Source organism: Pantherophis guttatus, chromosome 15 (assembly GCF_059756535.1).
Source record: "Pantherophis guttatus breed Tessera chromosome 15, ASM5975653v1, whole genome shotgun sequence".
Lineage (NCBI taxonomy): Eukaryota > Metazoa > Chordata > Lepidosauria > Squamata > Colubridae > Pantherophis > Pantherophis guttatus.
Window position 1 is genome coordinate 8,831,315 of NC_142077.1, and position 17,211 is coordinate 8,848,525.

The following is a 17,211-nucleotide window of genomic DNA, read 5'->3' on the forward strand; positions in this document are numbered from 1 at the left end:
TAAATGCCTCCATCTGCTGACTATCTTAACTAGGGCTTATTTTTGGGGGTAGGGCTTATATTACGAGCATCCTGAAAAAAAATCATGCTAGGGTTTATTTTCCGGTTGGGTCTTATTTTCGGGGAAACAGGCTACATGCAAAGGAGAAGGGGAGATTCTGGTACCCAGCCCACCTGGGGGTAAATTGTCCCCTGGCCACAGCTCCCTCTCCTGGGCTGGAGGCAGATAAAGGGGGTCTCCGAGTAGGTCCACATTCCACTAAAAGACCCCATCCTCCCTCTCCCCAAGAAGGGATGGAAGGAAGGCACTCCTCCATTCCCCTCCATCTCCCAGTACCTTGCAAGGCCTCTTTGGCCAGAAACAAGCTCTGGCTGCCCGTTTCCAGCTGCTCCCTCCGGGTGTCCAGGTGGGCTAATCTTTGCTGGGTCTCAAAGAGCGAGGCTTCCAGGGAGTCCTTTCCAGACCTAGCCAGAACAAGGATCGCCCCGGTCAGGTTGTGAGGGGAGGGGGCTAGGCTAAGCCTCATTGTCTTTGCAGTCAGGCCTTCCATCTGCAGCTTGAGGGTTAACCTACCCCCACCAGTACTCGTTGGCGCGCTAGTCAACCGGGACCAGAGGGCAATGATGCACGCTGAGCCCAGGTCTGCTTCCCCAGGACAGAAAAGGGCTTCAGCTACTGCGTGGCTGCAGGAAGAACACCCCTCCCCGCCCACCCCCCAGACCTGATTCTGGCCAACCGTCATCCTTTGAGAAAGGAGAAAGAACAGCGGGAACTTGTTCTGCTCTAGGCTTCCCCAGCAGCACGAAGCCGAGTCCTCGTCCCGATAAACCCCTTTTATTTAATTGACAGTGAATTCCTCTGCAGCAAAAAGTCTGTCCTCTCCCACAGTCTTTCAAGATAGTTCACAATTACTGAACTTTATCAGGCATGGAGAGCGGCCAGGCCAATATCTTTCATTGGCAAGAATGCAGGAATGAACTAATCGTCTCCTGCAAACTCCACTCCCCTGTCGCTCCTCTTTTATTCCCTCTGGGAGGGGCTGTTCATCGTCCACCTGTGGCCTTACTCCCAAGTCGACCCTTGTTCTTTAGCTGTTCCCTTCGTCTGGCAACTCTGCGCATGCGCACACTGGGAACAGGCTCCAGCTGTTCCTCTGCCTCCCTGATGTCTGCCTCCGAAGGCAGCTGATAACTGGCATACGGCCCTGGCCCCCTCTCTGCCTCTGACACAGAGCCTTCCCCAGACTCCAGGACTGGCCCATGTTCCTCCCCAACCTCCTTACTGTCCGAATCTGCTGCCAGATCCACTGGCGGGCCACAACACAACTGTCCCGATCTCCTCCTTGCTCTTCTGTCAGCCCGAGCACAGAAGCTGCCACGCCACTATGGGGTTACGAGCATACCGGCGTTCCTTTTGTGACTACCACCCAGAGAGCCTCTCGGGCACCCACCTGAGGCCAGCGAGCTCCTCCAGCAGGCAGTGGTTCTCCCGCTCCAAGGCGGCCACCTGTACCATCAGCCCGGCTTTCTCCTTCATCAGCGTCTCCTTCTCCTGGGCCACCCGGAGCGCAGATTCCTTCTGGCGCTCCAGCTCTTGGCACGCCTGGCTCAGCTCCTTGCCGGCTGCGTTCCGTTGGCGGGACAGCTGAGGACAGAGGGAGAAAGGCCGGAGGGCTGTTGCCAAGGCTCTGCCAAGTTGGTGCCCGCCCATGCGAGCCAGAGGATAAGCCACCTCCCAGCAAGACAAAACCCTTAAAGCTTGTGGGCAACTGGGATCAGAGAATGGAATGAAGGAAGGCATGCATGTGGCAAATACTGTTCAGCACAGAACCATCAAGCGACTCAGGTCCAGCTAAGGATTCCCTTAAAGCAGTTTGGCCCCTGCATGGATTGCCTGTTAGGCAGGTTTTGCAAGATTTCAACCCCCAACCAATGTCCTTCCTATAGGGCAACCGAGAAGGGTGAAGGGGAACAGGGTTCTGCTCTGAACAAAAGGCCCCTCGATCCGAGATCCCTGCAGCTGCTCTCTACCTGCTCCAGCTGTTCCTGGAGCTGCCCTTTCTCCCCCTGCACGGCCAGCAGCTCCTGCTCCAGGGCCTCCTGGCTCTGCTCCACCGCCTGCAGGGAATGGCCCAGGCCTCGCCGCTCCGAGTCGAGCTCCAGCTTCTCCTGCACCAAGCGGGCCAGGTCGTCCCGGATGCAGGCCTTCTCCAGCTCCGCTTCCTGCTTCCTGCTCAGCAGACATGCCTTCTCCTCCTCCAGCTGCCCAAAGGAGATGCCCAAGGCCACTGTGAGGGACGGCAGGTGTTGCTGCTGCTCCTCCCACCCGCACCACCCTTGGCATTTTCCCAAGGGAAAAAGCCTGGCTCTTCCCGTCCCATCCCACCCCATCTGCCCCATTCCCCTTGAAGCCACTGCAGAACATGGGACACTCTGTGCCGAGGGCCATCTATGGTCCCCTCAGCAAAGGCTACAGGGCCTGACCTTTGGCTTCTGCATCGCACACAAAACAGGCAAGGGAGACTCGGGCATGACCCTGCAACAGTTCTGGATGCAGGGCAATTCCTCCCCGCAACTCCCCCGGCCTCACTCACCACTCGCAGCCCCCTAACCTGGATGAGGATGTGGTTCAGCTCCGTTTTGTCTTGCGCCAGCCCTTCGTTGAGGGCACTCATTTTGGCAAGGGAATCGCGCATGGAGGCCTCCTCGGCCTTCAGCCGGTTCAGAGCGACTTCCAGCTCGGCCCGGCTCCCCTCGTTCTAGATGGGAGGAAGAACGCAATGGTGGCAAACAGGAGCCTCTTCGCATGAAGGCCACAACCGGCTTCAGGACTAAGGGCATCCTGGGGCCGAGGCCAGGGCTGCTGGCAAGCAGTCCCTTTGCTCGGTGGCACAGTGGTTAGAGTGCGGAACTGCAGGCTCCTTCTGTTGACTGCCGGCTGACTGCAATTTGGCAGTTCAAATCCCACCAGGCTCAAGGTTGACTCAGCCTTCCATCCTTCCGAGGTGGGTCAAATGAAGACCCAGATTGTTGGGGTAACTGACTCTGTAAACAGCTTAGAAGGAGCTGTGAAGCAGTATATAAGTCTAAGTGCTATTTACTATTTTCCTTCCTTTCTTCTTCCTTCCTTTCCTCCTTCCTTCCCCAATGATTAGAATACAGTATTGTAGGCTAACTCTGCCCCACTGCCAGCAGTTCAATCCTGACCGGCTCAAGGTTGACTCAGCCTTCCATCCTTCCTAGGTGGGTAAAATGAGGAGCCAGATTGTTGGGGGCAAGAGGTTGACTCTGTAAACCGCTTAGACAGATAAAGCAATATATAAGTCTAACTGCTATTGCTATTGCTCCAGCCAAGGTGGGCCCAACACATAACCTGCTCCCTCCCTGTCCTGAACCTCCAGCGGGCGCCTTGCCTTGGCCAGAGCTTCAGCTGCTTTGGCCTTCTCCTCTTCCAACACCTCCTTCTCCAGAGTCACATGGCTGAGGGCTTCCTTCGTCAGCACCAGCTCGTTCTTCAGACTGGACTTGGCGGCCTCCAGGTGCTCCAGCTGCTTGTGGCTGTCAGCAGGGCAAAGAGAGGAGGGACCACAGGGGCCCCGGCTGAACGCAACAGGCTCTGAATACCTGAGATAGACAAGCCCAGAGGAGGGCAGGCCAGAGTCCCCCCCCCCGTCCTTCGGGGTTCCTCCTGCCGAAACTCTTGGATTGGGACTCCTCCGTAGCTTCCCTACTCAATGCCCCACCATCAGCTTAGCCGGGGGGGGGGGGGGGTACTGAGCCATGAACAAGGCCTCTCCACCTCTGGCTGGGTAGGGGGCTTCCAACCCAGCCCCCCATCTACCTCTGTTCCACTTCCTTCCAGGCACGCTCTCGATCCTTCAGGAGGTCTTCCCTTTCCTCCTCCAGGGCATTGCGGTGGTGCTGGAGGTCGCTGCTGGTCAGCTGCAGTTTCTCCTTCTCTTGACGCAGCTCTTCCACTTCCTGCTCCGCAGCCCGGAGGCTCTTCTCCAAGGACAGCTTCTCACTGATTTGGGGTGGGAGGGGGGAAACAACCACAGCCTTGTGGGAACACAGCAGAGAAGAGGTCAAGGCAGCTCTGCCCTTCCCGAGGCCTCTCGAAAGGAGAGGAAGAGCAGGCCAGCTACCAGCGGCCACGTTTTTTGAGCCTCTCGTCAATGCCTCTGCTTGAAGGGTCATCACAGAGAGCCTATTTTGGAGGAGGGGGGGCTCTGAAGCCGCTGCAGCCCAAATTATGCTTTTAGCGGAGAGGACAGTGGGTGGCACACAGGCTTCACTGCTAATTAGCCATCAACGTTGCAAAAATGCCCGCTCTTGGAATAAAGCAAATTAAAGGTCTACAACCTTAAACACTCAAAAGAGCCATTTGGACCCGTTTCCCCACAGAAAAGAAAACACCGGGAGCCACAAAACCCTTCCCGAGCCTGACTATTTCTTGAGCAGCCACAAAACTAGCCTATGTAGTTGAATTAAACGTTGTGTTTTCTTCTGAAATTTTTCTTTTCTTGGATTTATCCATGGTTGGCCTACCGGGGGTTGAAAAGCTCAATAAATCGCGTGCCCGGCGGGCTTCGCACATTGGCAGTTGTGACGCATATTTTGAATGACAGGGAGCCGCAGCAGAGGGGTGAAAGAGCCACATGCAGCTCCAGAGCCGCAGGTTGCTGTCCCCTGTTCTAGGTTGTCAAACTTGATTTCATTGAGGGCTGCATCAGGGTTGTGTTTGACCTCGGGGGGTGGAGGTGGATGGGTGGGAGCAGCTCAACGTCACTCATATCGGGGGCGCCTGTGGTGGCCCGAGCACTCTGCCTGCAAAAACGGGCTCCGTTTTTGGCTGTGATGGCCTCTTCCTGCAACCCTCTGCCAGCGAAAACAAGAGCTTAGGAAGGCTGCAAGTGGCCCTCCCGAGCTCCGTTTTCCCTGGCAGAGGCCCCACAGGCCAGTCCTTCGCTGTTTCCAGGGCAGCTCTGCAGGCCAGATCTAAGCACCCTGTGGGCCGGATCGGGCCCCCGGGCCTTGAGTTTGATACCCCTGATTTAGACCCACTAGAGAGCAAACTGTAGCATTTGTGTAATGCTCCCAAGGAAGGAATAACTTTCTCAGTCTGAATTTACAGTGCAGCGTCACCTCAAAAAGGTGGAAGGAAAAGGGAGTGGAAATCAGTTACTCTTGAGAGCCTTCAGTCTGCATTAACGGGCGAAGCACAAATGCCGAGCACAAACACAGGCCCTAAGCATGTTGTGGCCCACCAGCAGCCAGCAGACTTGGCGGCAGATTCGGACAGTGAGGAGGTTGGGGAGGAACATGGGCCAGTCCTGGAGTCTGGGGAAGGCTCTGATGAGGGCTCTGCGTCAGAGGCAGAGAGGGAGCCAGGGCCATCTGACAGTTGTCAGCTGCCTTCGGAGTCAGACATCAGTGGGGCAGAAGAACAGCTGGAGCCTGTTCCCAGTGTGCACATGCACAGAGCTGCCAGGAGAAGGGAACAACTAAAGAACAAGGGCCGACTCAGGAGTAAAGCCAAAGGGTAAATGGTGAATGGTCCCTCCCATAGGGAATACAGAGGAGCGAGAGGGGAGTGGAGTTTGCAGGAGGCAATTAGTTCATTTCATTAGTGCGAAGATCTGTTTGTGACTCTCAAGAGACTCTTTGCCAAGTCTTTTCTTGCATTTGGAAGATATCGGCCTGGCAGCTCTCCAAAGCCTGATAAGGTCTGTGGTTGTAAATTCAACCTTGAAAGACTGTTTGCCAGGACTTTGCTGGATGTGAATGAGAGCAATTCACATTAGCTTAATAAAAAGGGGTTTTGCTGGGACAAGGAGTCTGCTTCGTGCTTTTGGGAAGCCTCGGTCAGAACAAAGCAAGGCATCCCACGGCTCACCCAGAAAGACAGAGCGAGCCTCTCCCACCCACCCACCACCCCAAACCTTGGGCAGTTTGGAAAGCACAGCTCAGGGGACCCCAGACTTCTCCTCTTACCTGCCCAGTAACTCTACCGCCGACCGGAAGTGATTGGCATCCCGGCTTGACTCCTCCCTGGCCCGAGCGAGACTCTCCACCTCACTCCGCAGCTGCAGGACTGTCTGCTCCAAAGACTGTCGCTCGTGGTTCTCCTCGGCCAGCTGCCTCTTCAGCGAAGACACCAGATCCTGAGCGGCCTCATATTTTCCCCGGAGTTCCTGGGCGCAACGATAAACCGAGTCACATGTTGGGACAGACTTCCAAGAGGAAAGTATTCACTGCCCCACCCATCCTGCCATGTGCTGAGGAAAGCAGAATCAAGCCAATGCAGAAAACTGCAGGGAAACCCGTCTATTCTACCCATGCTTTCTTTTTGAAACTTTCTCATCCTGTCAGGGTAATGAATATTTAAAGCTGACCAGCCATTATAAGGCTGTAAATCAAGATGATGATGAGTCAGCAGCGTTACTGCCACTTTAAGATGTCTATATAAGGGAGGCCATGAGAGGGTCTCTCTCTCTCTCTCTCTCTCTCATCATGTATCACTCTCCTCATCTTGTTCTATCTGCATTGTAGCTCTCTATGTAGAGTTGAAGATTGATTGCTTGCCTGGTATGTGCCTACCCCGTGTATGTATGTATATAGAAGTCTCGTATATAAACCACCGTTTGTAACGACAAAACCTCTGTGTCCTGTATTTTGCTCCTGGGTTGTCTCAAAATAGTAGTCAGTGTCAGTAGTGTAAACACTCTGACACATCCCCATGGCTGGGGGTCACCCCAAAACAGGTTAAGTCTTGAAGAAGTGGAAGAGTCAGAAATTTCAACAGGAATGGGGAAAATGTGTGAGAGATCCAGTAGGATGGTCTTCCTGCCTCCCCACAAAACGAACCTGTTCTTCTGCCATCCAGAGAACCTCTGTGGCAGGAGGAGGGGGCTTTCCCAAGAGGGCAGCAGGAGGCAGGGGGTGTCAAGCATCCAGCTGAGAAGGGAACAGGATGCGCTCCCGGCCCCACGTCCCATCCCGCATTAATTTGGCTTCCCATCTTAGAATAACAGAGTTGGAAGGGACCTTGGAGGTCTTCTAATCCAACCCCCTGCTTAGGCAGAAAACCCTACACCACTTCAGACAAATGGTTATCTAACATCTTCTTAAAAACTTCCAGCGTTGGAGCATCCACAATTTCTGGTGGCAAGTTGTTCCACTGATTAATTGTTCTCACTGTCAGGAAATTTCTCCTTAGTTCTAAGTTGCTTCTCTCCTTGATTAGTTTCCATCCATTACTTCTCATCCTGCCCCTCAGGTGCTTTGGAGAATAGCTTGACTCCCTCTTCTTTGGGGCAGCCCCTGAGATATTGGAAGACAGCTATCTCTCCCCTAGTCCTTCTTTTCATTAAACTAGACATACCCAGTTCCTGCAACCGTTCTTCACATGTTTTAGCCTCCAGTCCCCTAATCATCTTTGTTGCTCTTCTCTGCACTCTTTCTAGAGTCTCCACATCTTTTTTACATCGTGGCGACCAAAACTGAATGCAGTATTCCAAGTGTGGCATTTTGACGTGAATCTGGGCAGCTTACAGCATAAAAACATTAAAATCACCAGGGATAAACATTCCCAACACAATAAAGTGAAAGCTTCATTTAACATTTCCTTCCTGGGGTGCCAGGGGTGCCCCCGTCCCTTCCCCACCTGCAGCTGCAGCTGGCGTCTCTGTAGGGCGGACTGCACCATAGCCAGGGTGGAGACTGCAAAGACAGGGGAGTGGCTGCGTCGAGGCGAGGAGCTCCGCAAGGGAGAGGGCAAGCCCCGCAGGCCGGTGCCGTTGCTGGCCGAAACGTCAGCCTTTGGGTCGGATGGTGGGAGGTGACCGGTGCCTTCAGTGTCCAAGATCACTGCCTGAGGGATGGGCCAAGAAGAAACGAGCCATCGGAATGCAGGAAATACACTTGCCCGCCAGCTGCAAAGACCAGATGTGTGCCCAGCTCCAAGATTTCGTGGCCTGCCCCCGGAAGGCCGTACCTGGGCAATCTCTCGCAGCGCCTGGTGCAGCTTCTCAGTTTCCCTCCTCAGGGCTTCCACCTCCACAGACTGTTCCTGCGCACGGCAGGCTTCCTGCAACGATAAGGACAGTTGGGAAAGCAGTTCTGCCCGAAGTTGGGAAGGCAGCTCTGCCCGAAATTGGGAACTCAGCTCCGCCTGAAATTGGGAAGGCAGCTCCGCCTGAAATTGGGAAGGCAGCTCCGCCTGAAATTTGGAAGGCAGCTCCGCCTGAAGTTGGGAAGGCAGCTCTGCCAGTGTGTCTCTTCTCCCTCTCTCCCCCATCCCAGCATCCCAAACGGCCTTCTCTCAGCTGGGGTTGTTTCTCACAGCGTCCGTCCCCGCCACTCCCCACCCCCAAGGCCAACGTCCTGCCTCCACTTCTCACCAAAGTCTCCAGCTTGTGGTTCAAGCCTTCAATCGTCCGGCCCTTCTCCAGGTTCTGCCCTTTCAGGCGCTCCAGGTTTGAGAGAGTTTCACTGAGCCTGAAGCCAGAAGAAAGCCCCCTCAAGTCAGCCCTCCACAGCTCCTAAGAGCGGAGCCAATTTTGGAGCATGCCCTCCTCTCTCTCCACCCCCCAGCCCACCTGGTACTCAGTTCCACCTTCTCGGTGTCACACCGGACCTGCAGCTGGATCACGTCCCTGACCTTGTCCTCCAGCTGAGCTGTCAGCAGCACCTGCTTCTCCGCAGCTGCGCTGGCTGTGCTCTCCGACAGGTGAAGGCGTCCGCTCAGGTTCAGGCAGGTGGCGTTCACAGCACGGCTCGTGTGGGACAGCTCGCTCTTCAACTCCGAGAGATCCCTACAGGAGGAAGCGGAACCTTTGCATGGCAGAGACAGAAGAAGGGCTCCTGTTAAAAGCACTCCCTGGAGGCAGGGAGGATGAACGTGAGGCTACGGCTCCCGGGGCCCCTCATCGCTCAAGGTGCTTGGCAATTCCGGCAAGCACAGGAAAAGCGGAGCAGAAGGGGAAGAGATCTCGCGCAGAAACAGGCACGCAAATGCGGTGCAGCCCAGGAAAGTGGCAAATGGAGGCTGAACATAATATAGTATTGTGATGGCGAACCTATGGCACGCATACCACAGCTGGCATGCAGAGTGCTCTCTGCAGGCACGCGAGCCGTTGCTCAGCTCAGCTCAGCTCCACTGCGCATGCGCGCCTCCCGCCGGCCAGCTGATTTTTGGGATGCGCAGGGAGCGGGGCGCATGTGGGAGATGCGCGCGCATGCACGGGGGATTTCGTGTGCATGGGTGGGGAGCACAGGGGAGTGGCACGCGTGTTCTGGAAGAGCGGAAACAGGCTCATTTCCGGCCTCCAGAGCCTGGGGGAAGCTGTTTTCGCCCTCCCGGAGGCTCAAGGAAAGCCTCCGGAGCCTGGGGAGGGCGAAAAAGTTGCTAAAATTTTTGAATCCTACCCCTCGCCCACTTGCGCGGGGGCGCGCGTGTGCATTCGCAGGGGGGCGTGTGCACACGCAGCACAGGTGTGTGTGTCATGCATTGCATTATGGGTGCCGGCCCGCACGCACACTTTTGGCACACCAAGAGAAAAAGGTTAGCCATCACTGATATAGTACATGTCTTGAGATTGCTTGATTGGGGAAATGCCCCTTTAGCTCTCGGAGAGGATGCTCCGTTCCTGAGGGCTTCTCGCCTTGCCAATTCCAGTTTCAAAGCTGATAGCTCTGCCTGCCCACGCCTTAGTCCCAACGCTAACCTTTCCGTCATGCTCTTCGTTTCGCTGAAGTGCCTCCTGAGGCTGACCACTTGCCGCCAGAGGGTGAGCAGCCGGCTGTGCTCACTGCTGAAATAGTCGTTGAACGACTGAGGAGAGAGAGACAGAGAGAGAGAAAGGAGGAGGACAGCTCCTACTGACTTCTGCGGGGACTCTGACTGTCGTCTCAGGACTTCAGGAACCTCCAATTTGGTCGAGCTGTTGCCCGGCCTATTCAATCTGGAAGGAATTCTCCCTGCCACCCCCCCCCACCCCCCGTTCCTGTCCCTAAAGGTCTCCAGCCCCAAACCTCTTCCTCTCGCCTCCACTCTGCCTCCCGCTGCTGCAGCTCCTCTCGGGCTTTCGTCCAGTCCATGGTCAGCTTTCGGATGTCCTCGCTGAGGGCCTGATTGGCCACGTTGGCTTGCTCCAGCTGTTCCCTCAGCATGGCGTTGACCTGGGCCAAACTGGCACTCCTGACGGTTAGAGGGGAAAAGGGCATCATTGCCCAATGCCCAGCGGGACAAGGAAATGTTCACCCCACTTACAGGGGTGCTGGAGGCAAAGCGGACGGGCCAGGGAATCAGACTAATACCAGCAGTCCTCGACGTATGACAATGGAGCCTAAAACTTCTGTTGTTAAGGGAGACATTTGTTAAGTGAGTTTGGCCCCATTTTTCTTGCCACCGTTAAGTGAACTGCTACAGTTGATAAGCGAGTAACCCGGTTGTTCAGTGAACCCGGCTTCCCCATTGACTTTTGTTGTCAGGAAGTCGCAAAAGGAGATCACACATGACCATGGGGACACAGCAACGGTCATAAATACGAGTCAGTTGCCAAGCATCTGAATTTAGATCCCGTGATTGCTGGGATGCTGCAAAGGTCGTAGCTGTGAGAAACGGTCATTACCCACTTTTTCCAGAGCTGTTGTAACTTTGAACGGTCACTAAATGAACTGTTGTAAATCAAGGACTGCCTGTACACGAAACCAATGGAGACGGGGCAGTCGTAGCTTTTCTTCAGACTCACCTTTGCTGCTCCTCCTCTAAACGGATCAGAGCGTTTTCCAGGTCGTTGCTAGGATCCTCGTCGTGACATAGATGCATCTCAGACATGTCTAAGTGGCCCTGAAGGGTTAAAGGGCAAGAGATGAAACAAAATGAAGGACCAGGTCCCAGCATACCTGCCAGGGTTCAGCTGAGGTGTTGTGGTCCACCGGCGGCCTGAAGAGCTGGCAGCAGAGTCGGACAGTGAGGAGGTTGGGGAGGAACATGGGAAAGGCTCAGAGGGCTCTGCGTCGGAGGCAGAGAGGGGGCCAGGGCCATCTGGGAGTTATGTGCTGCCTCCGGAATCTGACATCAGCGAGGCAGAAGAACAGTGTGAGCCTGTTCCCAGTGCGAGCATGCACAGAGCTGCCAGAAGGCAAGAACAGTTAAGAAAAAGAAGGGCGACTCAGGAGTAAGGCTTGGAGTTGATTGGTCCCTCCCATAAGACATAAAAGAGGAGCAAACAGACGTGAGCCTTTGCAGGAAGCAATTAGTTCATATAGTCAATTCAAGCTCCGAGAAGTCCGTTTGACTCTGCTCTGTTTGGCCTTGCAAAACTAATTGGCAATTAGGACTCAAGGGAGCTAAAGGTGGGTGCTTATCAACGTTACCCTGAAAGACTGTGTCAACTTGAGCAGACGTCTGTCGGAATCGTCAGAGACTGTGAATCATTACGGGCTGTGAATGACCATAATTCACAGCCGCCTCAATAAAAGAGTTTTTTGGGGGGACTAAAATAGTGATTTATGCTTTCCAGGAAGCCTAGGTCAGAACATGAGGTTCTTCTAAGCTAGGCCTCTTTCTTTTGGAACATCTGCTTAAGCCCAGCCACTTCCCCCTTCAGCGCAAACTCCATGACTAGATCGCTTATTCGGTTGGAAAAAATTCCCCTCACCCTGAGATCCCAGTTCTCTGGGAGGAAAGTGGCTTCTTGATGCCACAGATCCAAAGAGGATCAAGGTTTTCCTTCTGAGTATCCGAGACTTGGGATCTTTTGGGGTAAGCTTTAAATCTCGGTCAGGTTCAACCTCAAAACATGAAAACCAATTTTGTTTCCATCCTTGAGCCCTCTATTCATAATGCCACTTCTGAAGGACTTGGGTCTGTCAAGAGAACTTGGTGCCATTGGGCTACGACATTAACCAGCCCCAAGGCAGAGAAAGTGGGCCGATGAAGGTAGCGACAGCGGAGGACTTAAAACACTGTGAAAAAATAATCTTGAGAGAGAGAGAGATGGGGGACGGCAATTCTACAATTCACACACAGCCCTGAAGTCCACATGGAGTTCTATGCACTGGACAGCTGGCACCAAGAAGCCACCCGGCCCAGTGATCTCGCCCTGGCCTGCTACACTGAAGAAAAAACACCCCTCACCACCAGTTGCTGATGCTCCAGCTCTGTGGATTTCTCCAGCAGCTGCTGCTCTTGTTCCCCACACTTCTTCTTGTACTGCAAAACCTAGAAGGGAAGGAAGGAAAAGAAAATTGCTTAACGCATTGTAAGCCGCCCTGAGTCTCCGGAGAAGGGGGGCATATAAATCAAAGTAAAATAAATAAAAATAAATAAAATTGTGCCGAGCTGTTCTGACCCAGCTCCCCAAACACGACAAACCCTTTGTAATCAATCAACGATTCCTTTATTAGGAGCGCCATCAGCCCTGGCAAAAAGTCTCTCTTTCTCACCGCAGGCTAACAAGTTTGTCCGGCAGGGAGATGAATAGTTGTCTGCCACATCTATTCATCTCCGGCCCCTGCCTTTTATCCCCAGAGTGAGGGTGGGGCTTCACTAGTAGCAGTGGCTCTTCCATCCCAAGGATCAGCCCATAGAAGTCCATAGATTTCCCCTCTCTTCTCCTGTTCTGACTTAGGCTTCCTGAGTCGGTAAAACACACAAGTAGTCCCAAAAGCCTGTTTTATTTTAACAGCTGTGAATTCTGTTCATTCACAGATGAGTCCCAAATAGTTGGAAAGAGTCCTTCGGGATAAGGCTGATAATCACCCACCTTTATCTCCCTTGACATGCTGCCAAAGACCTAATTGGCAAAGCCAAACGGGGTCCAGAATCAAACAGAGCTTCAGACTTCAGACTGAACAGAATTAATAACGTTGCTTCCTGCAAAGGCCCACGTGCCTTTGCTCCTCTTTTAAATTTTAAAAGAGGAGGGGCCCCGGCAGCCGACAGGCCACAACACGAGCAGACACAACTGCAGCCATTGGCCCAGCGAGCAGGTGGAGGAGACCTTGCATCTTGGCTACTGCTGGCTTCCAAGACAGGGCAGATCTTCTTGAAGGAAAAGCTAGCTCGGTCTTGCAATGCCAGCGTTAACTTCACCCCTGCAGAAGGGCATAGTGGCCGACCCACCTGCCAATCAGCTTTTTTCTTATTTTCCTCCCCAAAAACTAAGGTGCGACTTATACTCTGAAAAATACGGTAGACCTAAACGAAGACTTAAGCATAAGTACCATAAGCCGAGAGGGAAAATCCTCGAAGCTTTACTCTGTGATCTAACTCAGGTGAACTGGAACCTGAAATAGGACTGAGAGAGGGCAGAGGCAGGGAAGCGCCTTGCAATCAAAAGACACACACACACACACAGGCCAATGAGCCTGAAGCACCTGGAGGCACACAGGGGGCTTTTCCAGCGGCTGCCCAACCCACCTTGGCTTGCAGCTTCTGCACCAGCTGCGCCTGCCGCTGCTGTCCCTCCTGGTACGCCTGCAGTTTGCGCTTGTAGGACGCCTGGTCCTCGTCCAACCGCCGGCGCAGCTCGATGTTCTGCTTGGCCAGGCTCCTGTTCTCCAGGCTCTCTTGCTCTCCCGTCTCCAGTCGCAGCGCATCCTCCAGCTGAGTCAAAGACAACCAGCTACTACATACCTGAGATTGCCTTAACACTGCGCCCATCGGGTTTCCCACACACACAAGAGCGGCTGCTCTGGGAGGTGAGTTGGACTGGAGGAACCAGCCTGAGTGAGGAGTGGAGCTCACTGCGCAACCCTTCTCTCGAGAGGAGGGGGGACTCAGCTGCCTGCCTTTTGGCCGAATCGCCACATTCCTCCTATTCTCTGCTCACCTGGTTAGCCCCATTTGTTGGGTACAGCCCGCCCCTAAGTCACAATTCAGCTCAGAAAAGAAGCAGAGCGTCGGGTCGAAATGCTGCTTCTACGAGCCGCCCCACACCCTCCTTCGAGCCACCTGACAGAGGGACCCGAAGAGAGGCCAGAAGGGAAGTGTGCGGAGGGCTACTGAGGCAACCAGCAGATTAGGTGAAGGAAGGACAAGACAATCTTACAGAGCAGAAGTCCCAGCTGTGTTCCCCTAGCCCAGGGGTCAGCAACCTGTGGCTCTGGAGCCACATGTGGCTCTTTCACCCCTCTGCTGCGGCTCCCTGTCACTCAAAATATGCCTCACAACCGCCAATGTGCGACACCCACCAGCACGCAATTTATTGAGCTTTTCAACTCCCGGTAGGCCAACCATGGATAAATCCAAGAAAAGTAAAGTTTCAGAAGAAAACAGAAGGTTTAATTCAACTACATATGCTAATTTTGTGGCCGCTCAAGAAATAGTCAGGCACAGGAAGGGTTTTGTGGCTCCCGGTGTTTTCTTTTCTGTGGGAAACGGGTCCAAATGGCTCTTTTGAGTGTTTAAGGTTGCAGACTCCTGCCCTAGCCCAGCCAAACACAGGATTTACATTCAGAGGCTTGGTGACTGACTCGCATTTATGACGGGTGCAATGTCCCTTCTGGGGTTACGTGATCCCCTTTTGTGACCTCCTGAGAAGCAATGGGGGAAGCCACATTCATTTAACCGCGTTGCCCACTTACCAATCGCGGCCATTCGCTGAAACACGATGACAGGAAAGGTCGTAAAAAAATGAGGCCAAACTCACTTAACAAATAGTCTCCTAATAGTTTCCTAGTATGATTTGATTGCTTATTTGTACCCTATGACTATCATTAAGGGTTGTACCTTACGATTCTTGATGAATGTTATCTTGTCTTTTTATGTACACTCAGAGCGTATGCACCAAAGACAAATTCCTTGTGTGTCCAATCACACTTGGCCAATAAAGAATTCTATTCTATTCTGTTCTTCTTTCTCTTCTCTTATAATTCTCTTCTCTTCTCTTCTTCTTTCTCTTCTCTTCTCATTTCTCTTCTCCTTTCTCTTCTATTTTCTTCTAATTCTATTCTATTCTATTATTCTTTCTCATCTCTTCTCATTCCTATTTTACTTTCCCTTCTCTTCTCTCTTCTCCTTTCTCTTCTATTTTCTTCTAATTCTCTTCTATTATTCTCTTCTCATTTCTATTCTCCTTCCCTTCTCTCTCTTCTTCTCCTCTCTATTCTCTTCTAATTCTATTCTATTATTCTTTCTCTTCTCTCCTCTCTTCTTTCTTCTAATTCTATTCTATTATTCTTTATCTTCTCTTCTCCTTTCTCTCCTCTTTTCTCTTCTATTTTCTTCTAATTCTATTCTATTCTATTCTATTATTCTTTCTCATCTCTTCTCATTCCTATTCTACTTTCCCTTCTCTTTTCTCCTCCTTTCTCTTCTATCTTCTTCTAGTTCTACTCTATTATTCTTTCTCTTCTCATTTCTCTTCTCTCTCCTCTTCTCTTCTCTCTATTCCATTCTAATTCTATTCTATTATTCTTTCTCTTCTCATTTCTCTTCTCTCTTCTTCTCTTCTCTCTATTCCATTCTAATTCTATTCTATTATTCTTCTCTTCTCTTCTCCTTTTCTCTATTCCATTCTAATTCTATTCTATTATTCTTTCTCTTCTCATTTCTCTTCTCTCTCTTCTCTATTCCATTCTAATTCTATTCTATTATTCTTTCTCTTCTCTTCTATTTTCTTCTAATTCTACTCTATTATTCTTTCTCTTCTCATTTCTCTTCTCTCTCCTCTTCTCTCCTCTCTATTCCATTCTAATTCTATTCTATTATTCTTTCTCTTCTCTTCTTTCTCTTCTCTATTTTCTTCTAATTCTATTCTATTATTCTCTTCTCATTTCTCTTCTCTTCTCCTCTTCTCTCTATTCCATTCTAATTCTATTCTATTATTCTTTCTCTTCTATTTTCTTCTAATTCTACTCTATTATTCTTTCTCTTCTCATTTCTCTTCTCTCCTCTTCTCTCCTCTCTATTCCATTCTAATTCTATTCTATTATTCTTTCTCTTCTCTTCTTTCTCTTCTCTTCTATTTTCTTCTAATTCTATTCTATTATTCTCTTCTCATTTCTCTTCTCTTCTCTTCTCTTCTCTCTATTCCATTCTAATTCTATTCTATTATTCTTTCTCTTCTCTTCTTTCTCTTCTCTTCTATTTTCTTCTAATTCTCTTCTATTATTCTCTTCTCATTTCTCTTCTCTTCTCCTCTTCTCTCTATTCCATTCTAATTCTATTCTATTATTCTTTCTCTTCTCTTCTTTCTCTTCTCTTCTATTTTCTTCTAATTCTATTCTATTATTCTCTTCTCATTTCTCTTCTCTTCTCTCTATTCCATTCTAATTCTATTCTATTATTCTTTCTCTTCTCTTCTTTCTCTTCTCTTCTATTTTCTTCTAATTCTCTTCTATTATTCTCTTCTCATTTCTCTTCTCTTCTCCTCTCCTCTCTATTCCATTCTAATTCTATTCTATTATTCTTTCTCTTCTCTTCTTATTGTCTTCTCCCTTAACAACAGGAACTTCGGGCTCCGTTGCGGTCGTAGGTCGAGGACCCCCCTGCACCCGGCTCCTTTTGGGGCGAGGGTCCCTCTGGCAGCGTCGGCCTCCTTCTCCCCCTCCCAAGACCCATCTCCCCTCCCCCTCCCCCCCCAGGACCCCCGCCTCCCCCTCCCCCCCCCTACCCTCTCGCTGAGAGCGTTGTACTTGATGGCCAGTTCATCGCGCTCGGCTCGGCTCTGGGCCAGCAGGTCCTCCACGCGGGACAGTTCCTGCTGCAGGAGCCGGTTCTCCTCCTGCACGGACAGAAGGGACGACGACGACATCTCTCGCTCGCCCCCGGGAAAGAAGAGGCTGAGGCGGCGGCGGCGGAGGAGGGGGGGTCACTCCCACTCAGTCGGGCGCTCGACTACAACTCCCAGCACCCTTTGCGCGCGCGCGCTGGGGGTTGTGTGTGTGTGTGTCTGAGGGGGGGTGTTTGAAGGCGCTGGAGGGTCGTCGCTGTCTTCCTTCGCGTCACAGAGGCCGAGGCCCTTTTTTTCCCCCGTCGAGCGCCCGCGTTGCGAACCCCGGACGGGGAGACGCGGCTTCTGCCCTCAGACGCCGGCGGGGATAAATAAAGGCGCGAGGCCCGCTCGCCTCACAACGCCGGTTGCTATGGCGCCGGGCATGAAAAGCGTTGCGCGTGCGCGTTGCCCACTCTTGTCTGCCTACGGAGGCCGCCCGAGGCCATTCCGGCTCAACCCGCGAAACGTTCCCACACCCCCAAGTG

The 17,211-nt window shown here is 52.2% G+C and overlaps 1 protein-coding gene across 5 annotated transcripts in view; it reads right to left on the reverse strand.

The window, feature by feature from the left end:
• The window catches only part of CROCC (ciliary rootlet coiled-coil, rootletin), a 27,410-nt gene extending 10,298 nt beyond the window's left edge, over window positions 1-17,112 (reverse strand). For 3 of the 5 annotated variants that reach the window (XR_015729941.1, XR_015729940.1, XM_087878997.1), the window contains exons 1-17: window positions 16,625-17,112; window positions 13,429-13,614; window positions 12,145-12,228; window positions 10,754-10,851; window positions 10,035-10,200; window positions 9,728-9,834; window positions 8,600-8,815; window positions 8,402-8,498; window positions 7,996-8,088; window positions 7,666-7,872; window positions 5,994-6,193; window positions 3,841-4,023; window positions 3,413-3,557; window positions 2,612-2,758; window positions 2,031-2,261; window positions 1,451-1,644; window positions 337-464 (exon numbers count right to left, since the gene is read on the reverse strand). Coding sequence is in view for 3 of the 5 variants with exons in the window: in XM_087878997.1 (XP_087735123.1) it covers window positions 337-464; window positions 1,451-1,644; window positions 2,031-2,261; window positions 2,612-2,758; window positions 3,413-3,557; window positions 3,841-4,023; window positions 5,994-6,193; window positions 7,666-7,872; window positions 7,996-8,088; window positions 8,402-8,498; window positions 8,600-8,815; window positions 9,728-9,834; window positions 10,035-10,200; window positions 10,754-10,851; window positions 12,145-12,228; window positions 13,429-13,614; window positions 16,625-16,765 (2,623 nt within the window). In the remaining 2 variants the exon portion in view is untranslated. Of the gene's footprint in view, window positions 1-336; window positions 465-1,450; window positions 1,645-2,030; window positions 2,262-2,611; window positions 2,759-3,412; window positions 3,558-3,840; window positions 4,024-5,993; window positions 6,194-7,665; window positions 7,873-7,995; window positions 8,089-8,401; window positions 8,499-8,599; window positions 8,816-9,727; window positions 9,835-10,034; window positions 10,201-10,753; window positions 10,852-12,144; window positions 12,229-13,428; window positions 13,615-14,739; window positions 16,567-16,624 lie in introns of those variants that run through there. The other 2 variants (XM_087878998.1, XM_087878999.1) reach the window with 2 other exon arrangements.
• Window positions 17,113-17,211: the final 99 nt, after the last annotated feature.